The sequence below is a fragment of the Gobio gobio genome (assembly GCF_949357685.1).
Source record: "Gobio gobio genome assembly, chromosome: 20".
NCBI lineage: Eukaryota > Metazoa > Chordata > Actinopteri > Cypriniformes > Gobionidae > Gobio > Gobio gobio.
In genome coordinates this window covers 113,945-125,945 of record NC_137113.1, presented here as the reverse complement: position 1 = coordinate 125,945, position 12,001 = coordinate 113,945, and the positions used below count along the sequence as shown (strand labels likewise).

General features: G+C 43.4%; 2 protein-coding genes across 2 annotated transcripts in view; one reads left to right on the top strand and one right to left on the bottom strand.

The window, feature by feature from the left end:
- rgrb (retinal G protein coupled receptor b) overlaps window positions 1-2,506 on the bottom strand; it is a 40,361-nt gene extending 37,855 nt beyond the window's left edge. Inside the window, exons 1-3 of the mRNA XM_079845398.1 lie at window positions 2,173-2,506; window positions 415-571; window positions 187-308 (exon numbers count right to left, since the gene is read on the bottom strand). Coding sequence (XP_079701524.1) covers window positions 187-308; window positions 415-571; window positions 2,173-2,248 — 355 coding nt within the window. The 5' untranslated portion in view covers window positions 2,249-2,506. The remainder of the gene's footprint in view (window positions 1-186; window positions 309-414; window positions 572-2,172) is intronic.
- lrit1b (leucine-rich repeat, immunoglobulin-like and transmembrane domains 1b) overlaps window positions 1-9,886 on the top strand; it is a 49,762-nt gene extending 39,876 nt beyond the window's left edge. Inside the window, exons 2-5 of the mRNA XM_079845802.1 lie at window positions 4,862-5,059; window positions 5,311-5,771; window positions 6,758-7,063; window positions 8,372-9,886. Coding sequence (XP_079701928.1) covers window positions 4,950-5,059; window positions 5,311-5,771; window positions 6,758-7,063; window positions 8,372-9,447 — 1,953 coding nt within the window. The 5' untranslated portion in view covers window positions 4,862-4,949 and the 3' untranslated portion in view covers window positions 9,448-9,886. The remainder of the gene's footprint in view (window positions 1-4,861; window positions 5,060-5,310; window positions 5,772-6,757; window positions 7,064-8,371) is intronic.
- Window positions 9,887-12,001: the final 2,115 nt, after the last annotated feature.

The following is a 12,001-nucleotide window of genomic DNA, read 5'->3' as shown; positions in this document are numbered from 1 at the left end:
TGCAGTGTTTCTACTCACTGGTGCAGTGTTTCTACTCACTGGTGCAGTGTTTCCACTCACTGGTGCAGTGTTTCTACTCACTGGTGCAGTGTTTCTACTCACTGGTGCTGTGTTTCTACTCACTGGTGCAGTGTTTCTACTCACTGGTGCTGTGTTTCTACTCACTGGTGCAGTGTTTCTACTCACTGGTGCAGTACTGGTGATATCTGTCCCAGGCGATGGCTCCCAGAAAACTGATGCTGGCCAGGATTGACACCATTCCCTGGAAAGCGTGAATCTGACAGCCTTCTGACCCGAACGGCCAGTATCTTCCAGAGGTCAGAGTTCAGAAAAAGCACAAATACACAGCGGTTTAGTAGAGCGAGTGTTTCTGAGCTGTTGCACTGGTCATCTCTCTCCAGCGGTCAGGCTTACCTCATGTAACTGGCATACGCCGCCACCAGCCCGTTCACATTCAGGCTCAGGTCCGCCACGGCCAGGTTGAAGATGAAGAAGTTATTGGGCGTCTGCATCTCTCGCACTCGCAGGAACGCCATGGCCGAGATAAAATTAAGGAAGAAGCCGAGAAGGCCTAAAAGAACATATGAAGATATTCAGACTGTGTCGAATTCATAAAGCTGTGCACAGCAACACACACACACACACACACACACACACACACACACACACACACACACACACACACACACACACACACACACACACACACACACACACACACACAAACACATCATCATCATATATACTGCTGTGAGTTACACACTCATGAAGAAGTCCCATAATCTCCATCAGATCAAGTCTTTATACATTACAGTTACAGTGACATCATCATCATCAGATAAACTGGGAATAATGCACTCGGCTGAAGATCTTCAGTTATTAACAGAGGTGGACAGTAACTAAGTACATTTACTTGAGTACTGTACTTAAGTACACGTGAGTATCAGTATTATTTTTTAGGGAAACTTTTACTTTAACTTCACTACATTTGAAAGACAAATATCGTACTTTTTACTCCACTACATTTCTATCAAGGTCCTCGAAGTCGAAAGTCGTTTCTGTAGCAGCTTTAAAAGTCAGTGGATGAATTTTTTCTTCTTTAAAATTTTTTTTTTTTTGCAGACAGCCTGTCAGTAATCATGTGTGTAGGGTCATGTGAAGTTTCCCAACATTTTGTTTAACACTGATCAGTTTACAGCAAAATGGAAGAAGATGGTTCCTCGGCGTAGTGTGTGCACCCATGGCTATACTTAAAAAGTATGTTTCAGTTTTCTCAAAAGATTAAAGAATAGTTTAGTCATACACTTAATGCATGTCTCATAAAATGTTCAAAAATGTAACTGTCTGGGAGAAAGAGAAGAGTAAACAGTTGGGAGAATATCAGATGTGTATCAGTGTATAGGGTCCATGCATTCAGCCTTAAAGTGACAGCAGCTTTGTAAAGAGCTTTGTAACTTTTATACAAGAAATTGAACATTTCAATACTTGTATAAAAGTTACAACACTATACAAATGTAAAGAAACGAGTTTAAGGTAGTCGTATGCAGCATCACTGACTGGCTAAACCCACCATGGTGGCATAATGTGCATTTGACATATAATATTGACATATAATAATGCATTGACATAAAAAAGGAAATTTACTTTTGATACTTAAGTACTTTTAAAAACAAATACTTCTGTACTTTTACTTAAGTAAAAATCTGTTTTTAGAACTTTCACTTGTAACGGAGTAATATTTGACCAGTGGTACTTTTACTTTTACTCAAGTAATAGAGTTGTGTACTTTGTCCACCTCTGGTTATTAATGAGTGATGTCATCAACAGCTGATCAATGAGTGATGTCATCAACAGCTGATCAGATACAATCGAACTTTATTTATGTAACTTTCTTTTTAAAATAAGTTAACAAACAATAAACTGGCAGAACTACAGACCCCCTCATTAATCGATAAATCCGCCTTCACTAATCAAACACACACAATCCCGGACCGCGCCATGTCCTGATGGTCAGTCAGTCCCCGGTGAGGGTGAGGTTTAGGGTTAAGGTTAGGATTAGGGTTAGTGTGAGGGTTAAGGTTAAGGTTAGTGTGAGGGTTAGGATTAGGGTTAGGTCAGGGACTGTCCAGCCTGGATGAGCGGGTCCCTGATGGGCTGATCCGCGTCACTCACCGCCGACCAGCAGCGCCGATCCGAAGGCGAACATGTCGAACTCACTGAATCCGTCCGGTAACGTGTATGAAGCCATCTCAGCGGTGTCTGTGCTGCTGCCCCTCAGTGCGAGGCTTTATATGTGTGTGTTTCTTTCCCTGTGAAAGCGCGTGTGAGATTTAAAGCCTCTGAAATCCCCGCAGGAATGTTTTAATGTTTTAATACCGCAGAAGTTTGAGAAATAAGAGCAAATACGCTCATTCGCCTCAGTCATGCGTCCGAGCTGCGCAGAACTAGGGCAGTATCTGCACTCAAGTGTGTGTGTGTGTGTGTGTGTGTGTGTGTGTGTGTGTGTGTGTGTGTGTGTGTGTGTGTGTGTGTGTGTGTGTGTGTGTGTGTGTGTGTGATGGGTAGGTTTAGGGGCAGGGGCAGTGTAGTGGGATAGAATAACGGTATAAAAAGCATTACGCCTATGGAAAGTCCCCATAAAACATGAAAACCCAACGTGTGTGTGTGTGTGTGTGTGTGTGTGTGTGTGTGTGTGTGTGTGTGTGTGTGTGTGTGTGTATGTGTAAAAGTGTGTGTGTGTGTAAAAGGCTTTCAGACAAACACATCTGGGTCATTCCGTGTCAAAATCAATCACATTTCAGAAACTTTCCCGGATTTTGTTTCTGAAAAAAGACAAACATAAATGAAGAAAAAAAGAAAAATATTAAAAGTGATGATGTATATTTACTGAGGAATTCGATATTTTGCAGTGGGGGTCAAAATAACAATTTTCACAGGGGTGTAAAATGACTTTAGAAAGATGGCAGCATCATTATTGTATTCTCACTCAGAGATTGACAGATCTATAGTGAAATCTGTTGACTTTATCAATCTGTGTGTCATTATTTGCCAACGGTGAGCGCTCAAACATGGGGAATAAGCACTTCTGCTGTGATTTGATCAAAGTTTGCCTATCTGTAACTCATTTGGAAGATACTTTAATAGATTCTAAATTCTTAAAACACTTTAGACTTTTGGTTTCTTCATTTTTAAGGCCCAATGATGTCCAGATATGGGGATCTCTCAATGCGGCTCTGTGAGGAAACTGGTGCACATTTTCTGAACAACAAATAATGTTGAAATTAGAAATGTATCTCGTTTATTTTCTATCAACACAATTGAACATTCAGTGCCATCAATTCTATTCTTCCCATATTGTGCCTGTAACTCTAAAAGTATTAAATATATCTCAATATCCTTCTATATTCTCATTCTTCATAAACTTTTCTTTTGTAACCTTAACTTTTTAAGTTCCTCCACACCAAACTCCTCATCATGTCTTTATGGAGACGCTTTGAGCACTGGAGCGCGAAATTGCATGAAATTGTCCAAAATGTCTTGGTGAAGCATTAAGAGTTCCTTTCACTGGAACTAACCCCTGAAAACCACTATTCACTAATGTTTCATATAAAATAAGATTTGAAGTGAAATTAAAATCCTCAAAAGTTTTATTCTCACTATAAAGAAAATAAATATTTTGCTGAAACTAAACTATACTAAAAGCGTCAGATTAAAAAACTGTCTGTGCTTTTAGTGAAGACACTTTGAAACGAGACTGTTGAACTCTTTGCTGCTGAATTGAAATGAAAATGTTGCAATTAGGAAACTAATTCTTTGTTCTCAGATTTCAGATGTTAATGCCATTGGGAAATAATGCACGTACATTGTACAAAACCTGAATGAAAGGTTCAGTGTAATCTCTCTAAAGTCTTTTAGCTGACAGACTCTCCAGGGAACAAACACATTTCAGTGCAGCGTTTGTTCTTTCCTCCGTTGCTTTGGAAAAGAGTTTCTTCTAAATGAATGAATTAAAATGTACAATTTGAGTGAAGCTGAGGAATCAGAAACTAGCTCTCGACACTCAGATCTGTTTAATTAAGGCAGTTTATTCATAGATTAAATATGATGGTGAGAATTTCCATTATTATTCTACAGGGGGATAGTTCCTCATTTATTTCCCTTTACAGGACAGAATGCAGAACAAATATAGGTCACTATATATCTATCATACTGTACAAATATTTGTATAGACACTATACTAAATATAATATATTGTGAAGAAACACATGAATGTCTGTGTTTCAGTGACTCTTTACTGCCACCAGCTGTTCCACATGACACATGCGCTTTTAATGTTTTAAAATATCTGCATTTTTGTTGTAATCATGTAAGAATTATAAGCCAAACAGAAAGTGAATATTAGCTAACCATTATAACAAGATCTGTGAGGAAAATAGATAAATCATAAAAATGCATCTTTCATATCATCTCCAAGTTAAAACACCACAAACACTTTTGCTGAAGTGAAAGTCCTGCTGATGGCCATCACTGAATTAAACTGATGTGAAGTCAAACAACATTGATCATTTGCATGTGTCATCTAAAAAAGCAACGTCATGAAAAATAATTTGCTCAGCATGTGTGGTGAGAAGAAAAGAAAAGAAAAGAAGGCCGTTCACCAATACGATGCTGTGAATTCACAAACTTCTGTCCAATCCCAGGTCTAAAATTAACCGTCCAATCAAAAGAAGAAGTGTCTGTTCTGTATATACACAAAAGCACACAGCCTATGGGCTTCCAGGAAGGAATAATCGTGTAAATGAAAATACCCAAGTCCTTCCTCTAATCTGCTCTATCCCTTTGATCTGGGGATTCGGAGCAGAGCGAGCAGAAAGCGCTGGCGGACACAGAGATGCTGCAGGAGTGAAGCCTCAGGATCACCGCACAGAGAACAGGAGACACAGAAGAAGATGTTCGGGGCTTTGGCGCTGGCGCTGTGTTTCCTTCCCTCGCTCTGCAGCTCCTGCCCGGCTCAGTGCAGCTGCTTCTACCACAAACTGAGCGACGGCTCCAAGTCCAGGTACGCAGATCTGTCCTTTACTGATGTTACTGTAGAGAGGGTTCATATGGACCGCTGTCTGCAGAACATTGACCCGCCAGATTGACCCGCTCTTTATTTAGTCATTGGATTAGCGCGCGTGTGTTTTTTAATCTTCTCTGCATGTTTCAGGACTCATCGCACGCAGTGTGATAAAGATAATAATGCACTAATATTAACGTTGACTACTTTGTGTTTGATCATAATGACGTGACTGTGCTTTGTTTTCATAGGAGCGTCCTGTGTAATGGCCCCGACCTCACTGCCATCCCAGACAACTTTCCCTCGGACACCTCCAAACTCCGCATCGAGAAAACGGGCATCAGCCGCGTGGCCAGCGAAACCTTCCTCTACCTCAATAGCCTGGAGTACCTCTGGATCTCCTTCAACTCGCTTTCCTCCCTCAGCGTGGACAGTTTCCGTGGACTTTATGCCTTGGATGAATTACGGATGGATGGGAATGTTCTCACCTCCTTTCCATGGGAATGCTTGACGGACATGCCCAGCCTTCGGCTTCTGGATTTGCACAACAATAAAATCAGCAGCATCCCAGCCGAAGCAACCATTTACATCAAAAACTTGACTTATCTGGATCTGTCCAGCAACAGCCTGGCTACGGTTCCGGCGGAGGTTCTGACGTCATGGTTCTCTCTGAAGCCTCCTCAGGATGCAGAGAACTCCAAAATGATCCTGGGTGAGTTTCTTTCTTAAAGGGTTAGTTCACCCAAAAATGAAAATTGTGTCATTAATTCCTCACCCTCATGTGGTTGGACACCCGTCAGACCTCCGTTCATCTTCAGACACAAATGAAGATATTTTAGTGTAAAGCTGATGCTGAGAAAGGCTTCAGATAGGCCTCCATTGGCATTCAGTACATTTGCACTCACAAGACCCATAAAAGGCACTGAAAACTAAAGTTACAAAGTCCATCTCACCACAGTGACTCTACAATAATTTTACGATGCGACAACAATAGTTTTTGTGCGAAAAAAATATCACAATAACACCTTTATCCAGCTTGTTCTTGTCTTCCGTGTGTGTCTCCACGACGCATGCGTGAGAATATGAGCAGATCCGGCGTTCGGACACATGACCCAGAAGAGATTTGTTTACGAGCAGAGGAAGACGCGCGTATCTCAGCTGTTGAATTCTACATTGATCGTGCTTTAGGTCTCGCTGTAGAGCTAAATCAGGCTAAAGTGAGCATTTCATGGATTCCTGAACGCCGGATCTGCTCATATTCTCACGCATGCGTCGTGGAGACACACACGGAAGACAAGAAGAGGTTGGATAAAGGTGTTATTTAGATTTTTTTTGCGCACAAAAACTATTGTCGTCGCATCGTAAAATTATTGTAGAGCCACTGTGGTGAGATGGACTTTGTAACGACGTTTTAAGTGCCTTTTATGGGTCTTGTGAGTGTAAATGTACTGAATGCCAATGGAGGCCTATCTGAAGCCTTTCTCAGCATCAGCTTTACACTAAAATATCTTCATTTGTGTCTGAAGATGAACGGAGGTCTGACGGGTGTCCAACCACATGAGGGTGAGGAATTAATGACACAATTTTCATTTTTGGGTGAACTAACCCTTTAAGTTTCTGCACTTTAGCCATTTGAATCGGCCGTAGAGTCATTGACCATTAGAAATCCACTGACTGAAGGGTCTGTTCTTTGCGCAGGTCTTCACGATAACCCCTGGCAGTGTGACTGTCGTCTGTTCGATCTGGTGCAGTTCCAGAAGTTTCCTTCTTCCTCGGTGGCGTTCATCGATACGCGTCTGCGCTGTGCCGAGCCGGAGAGCCTGTCCGGAGTCCTCTTTTCCGACACTGAACTCCGCAAGTGTCAGATTCCCCGTGTGCACACGGCCGTGGCGAGGGTCCGCAGCTCCATCGGGAACAATGTCCTGCTGCGCTGCGGGACCATCGGAGTGCCCGTCCCGGAGCTGACCTGGTCCCGGGCCGACAGCAAACCCATGAACGCCACTGGTAAGCTTGGAAAGACACTCTCATCTCTGCCCTGGTTTATTGCATCTGCTAAACAAATGCAATCTGCTGCTTGTGCAATAAGAGAGATGCAAGCATGCAAGTGTAATATACAGATATACATACTAGGGATGCAACACTACAGTAAGTCCACGGTTGAATACACACCTCGGCTTTTAACCACGGTTTTCGGTTGGGTTCGGTTCTGATGGCTTGTCACATCAGTTTTTTGCTCTTCTATTCTTAGGCGACAGGAACAGCAAGAGGTTAAGGAGAAAAAAGACTAGTTTTTATTGCAATACTCTTTCTTTATTTTACTTAAAAGAATTGAAAAACCTTACTTAAACTTAAAACTTTACTTTAAAAAAACCCTTGTACACATTCCTAGTGTATTGGATAATATAAAATAAATATATATATAAAGATTTACACTGGCAGCTGTACAGCAGCATTTAAGTATGAAATTGAATGAATAAATGTAAAAATAAAACACTACATAGACTTCACTATAAAATATACATTGATTCTTATTAAAGCTACTGTATTAAAGTTTTTCAGTCAAGAGCAGTGAGTGATTTTCTCTTTGTCTTTTGATGTAGTATTAACATTAAAGGGATAGTTCATTCAAAAATGAAAATTCTGTCATCGAGAAATGAATACAGGTTTGGAACAACATTAGAGTGAGTAAATAATGACTTTAGAGGTGAACTGTCCCTTTAAGGACAGCGTGTTCACTATAGGCTGCGCTGCTGTCAATTAAAGACCTGCACACATCTAATATTCAGACACACACCGACTTTACTTTCACTTTAGACATAACCGACTGTGTTTATGTTAACCTTGTGTGTATTAGCGCAGTAAGACGACTACTCAGTCCAGTAATCACGTGTTTGACATGCGTTTAGTGCACAGGCTCGGAAAAGCGCATGTTAAAACCGCGCACGCGAATGAGCCGGCAAGGCTCTAAAACGCATGCAAATAATGAACTTTGGTGATTGTGAATAACTCTAGTGTTCCGGGAGTATAACTCCACCACTGACCTGTGATGTGAATGTATGTCGTTGTTCAGTATTGGGATGGAGGCAAATGATAGAATTTGTAGAAAAATAATTAATTAAATGCAATTAATTAATTAATTAAATGCAAAACCGAGCAAAATTCACAAGCGAGTATTGAACCGTGAATGCTGTACCGAACGGCTCAATATTATATTGAGAATTGTGGCATCCCTAATACATATAAATCCCAGCTAGATGCAAAACACAACGTCAGAACTCGTACTAAAGTCAATGTTTTTCTTTTGTCTTGTAGTTCAACAGGAAATCTCTAAAGAGGGCATCATCTGGTCCATTCTCAGCGTTCCTGCTGTTTCGTACCGAGATTCAGGGAAATATGTTTGCAGAGCCACTAACTTTGTCGGAAGTGCTGATGCCATCATCTCGCTTGTCATTTCTGATACATGGCAAATCGACGAAGCGGTCGCCAAAAGAAGCCACGGAAAGAAGAATGCTGGATTCGGTCGTGCGGCATATCAAGAGAAACTCATTGCCAGATACGTGCCGCCTGCCACATCAGCCGCGGTGCCCATCATTGAGCCCCTAAACGGCCCGAAAGACACGCCGTCCATCCAGATCGAAAGCTACAGCGTTTCTGATGATGCTTCCAAGGCGACGGCCACCGCGGCTCCTGCATCCAGCGCAGAAACGGACAGTGGCGCGGGCGAGCTTCAGAAAGACGTGTTGAGTAACCTCGAGGCGAACGCTTCTTCTCTACAGCAGAGCCCAGAGCGCAGAGTCGTCCGGTCGGTCAAAGTCCTCGGAGACACCGACCACACCGTATCCCTGAACTGGCGAGCGCCCACCGCCACCAACACCACGTCCTTCAGCGTCCTGTACGCGGTCTTCGGGGAGCGAGACATGCGCCGCATTAACGTCGGGCCGGGCAAGAACCGCGTCACGATCGAAGGCCTCGTGCCCAAAACCAAGTACATAGCGTGTGTGTGTGTGAAAGGCCTCATCCCTAAGAAAGAGCAGTGTGTGATTTTCTCTACGGACGAGGCGGCCAGCGCCAGCGGCACGCAGAAGCTCATTAACGTGGTCGTGATCACGGTCGCCTGCGTCATCGCCGTTCCTCTGACCCTGATCGTCTGCTGCGGGGCGCTGAAGAGGAGGCTGCAGAAACTGCTGGGCCGGAAGTCCAAAGACATTCAAGACTCGTATGTGACGTTTGAGACTCTGTCTCCAGGCACCAAAGCTAAAGGCCTGGAGGGGGAATACCTCAGCAGACTCAACCCGGACGAGTCCAACCGCCTCCTGTCGGCCCGCTCCAGCGTGGACTCGGAAGCCACGGCCCGGACTGAGGGACAGCCCAACGAGTACTTCTGCTGACCGACACTCACGGCTCAATGTGCTTGAGAGAACACCGGCCGCTCTCAGCCCCGAAAACTCAGTGTTCAAAAAGGGAAAATCACCTCACAACAATGAAATAATGTCTTTATTTTTTATTTTTGTCATGCACTTTTCCAATGAAATGTTTATTATTGATGCATATTGAATACAGTGAACATGTTTATACAGCACGTAATACCCATCTGTCTAATGGAGAGAGTGAGCGTAAGCCTTTCTGTTCTGAGCGTCAGGGATGTTAGTGACGTACATGCTTAATCTTTTCTTTTTTTTACTTGTTTTTCTTTATACCGTTATCTTGGGTGAGTTTTTCCACTTCATCTCTAAAACTGTACTATAATCTGTCACATCAGAATATGTTGGTGTCTGTATGTACTCAAATATTTGTGTTTAAGAAAATGACTGAATAAAACCATTTTTTAAATATAGTTCTTGATTTCTGAGTGCCACGTAATGCACCTGAAGATACTCAAGCACATTAGCTGTTCTATTCCTGGTTTGTCTGAATGCTCAAAGTTATATTTCGAGACTTTAGTTCGATCTTTAAGGATAATAGGATTGACTGAACCAGTGTTTAATGTCTGAGATCCCAAGTGTAATTCTGTATTAAGGCTATTTACATGATCGAGAGAGGGATTTAGAGAATTCATATTTCTTGTTTTATCTTGTTTTCTTAATTCATTACTTCACAGCAACTGAACAAAAGCAAATAAGCCATTTGATCATGTTCATTATTTACTGCTGATTAGCATCTGAAAAAATCTAGTATTGTGTGTAAGCATCATTTACTCCTGATCGACTGCATCAGGATAGATTGAGTGTAATGAGCTTAAGTGTAGCAGGACCACAGATAAAGCTCTTCCTCCGCCAGCGGCTCCGCCGGATCCGTGTGTCTGACTGGATGTGGCTCTTCCTGTGGCTCTTCCTGTGGCTGATGAAGGATGAAGCCTGGACGGACTGCACAACCTGACAGAATCACACATGCAGGGCAACAAACTGCATTCAATACCACGGACTGCTCCGGACCTTGACATCTGGGATCTGAGGCACAATCGAATAGATGTGCTCCCAGCATATGCCCTGCTCCTCCTGCCCAAACTAACCTACATCGATTTATCCTTCAATCAGTTTCCGTCGTTTCCAGAGACGTGTTCCTCGACTGGTCCCGCAGAGACGTGGAGCCCAGGAGTCGAAGAGGAACGAGCCAACGTGGCTCCAGCGCTGCAGGATGATCGTTGGCCTTGTGACCGCAGACCTGATGAACTCATGTTCTTTCATGAGGTGGAGCTGAAGACATGCTTAAAGCCAGAAACCTCCAGGCTTCAAACAAACGTCACCCTCCCTCTGGGGTCAAAGGTCACCCTCAGAAGCGGTCGTTCGCTGGAGCTACAGTCTGAAACGCAGCAGAGCTTTTACAGGTAAGCACTTTTCCTAATGATTGTCCATTTGATACCTTTTTCAAGTAGTAGCTTGTTTGATTTAGTATTTTATTTTTGAAGCTAATAGTCATGTTACTAGTGACCGTTCTGTTTATTCGGTCCCACTTTGGGCCTTAACTACTATGAACTTACATCAAAAATAAGCACAATGTACTTATTGTGTTCATTTTGTATTGCAAAACACTTTTGCTGATATTAATGTGGGATACGGGTAAAATTAGGGACAGGTGTGGTGGTGTGGGTTACTTTAAGGGCAGGGTAAGGGACAGGTGTGGTGGTGTGGGTTAGTTTAAGGGCAGGGTTAGGGACAGGTGTGGTGGTGTGGGTTAGTTTAAGGGCAGGGTTAGGGACAGGTGTGGTGGTGTGGGTAAGTTTAAGGGTAGAGTTAGGGACAGGTGTGGTGGTGTGGGTGAGTTTAAGGGTAGGGTTAGGGACAGATGTGGTGGTGTGGGTAAGTTTAAGGGTAGGGTTAGGGACAGGTGTGGTGGTGTGGGTAAGTTTAAGGGTAGAGTTAGGGACAGGTGTGGTGGTATGGGTGAGTTTAAGGGTAGAGTTAGGGACAGGTGTGGTGGTGTGGTGAGTTTAAGGGTAGGGTTAGGGACAGATGTGGTGGTGTGGGTAAGTTTAAGGGTAGGGTTAGGGACAGGTGTGGTGGTGTGGGTAAGTTTAAGGGTAGAGTTAGGGACAGGTGTGGTGGTATGGGTGAGTTTAAGGGTAGAGTTAGGGACAGGTGTGGTGGTGTGGGTGAGTTTAAGGGTAGGGTTAGGGACAGGTGTGGTGGTATGGGTGAGTTTAAGTGCAGGTTAGGGACAGGTGTGGTGGTGTGGGTTAGTTTAAGGGTAGGGTTAGGGACAGGTGTGGTGGTGTGGGTTAGTTTAAGTGCAGGTTAGGGACAGGTGTGGTGGTGTGGGTTAGTTTAAGGGTAGGGTTAGGGACAGGTGTGGTGGTGTGGGTTAGTTTAAGGGCAGGGTTAGGGACAGGTGTGGTGGTGTGGGTGAGTTTAAGGGTAGAGTTAGGGACAGGTGTGGTGGTGTGGGTGAGTTTAAGGGTAGGGTTAGGGACAGGTGTGGTGGTGTGGGTTAGTTTAAGTGCAGGTT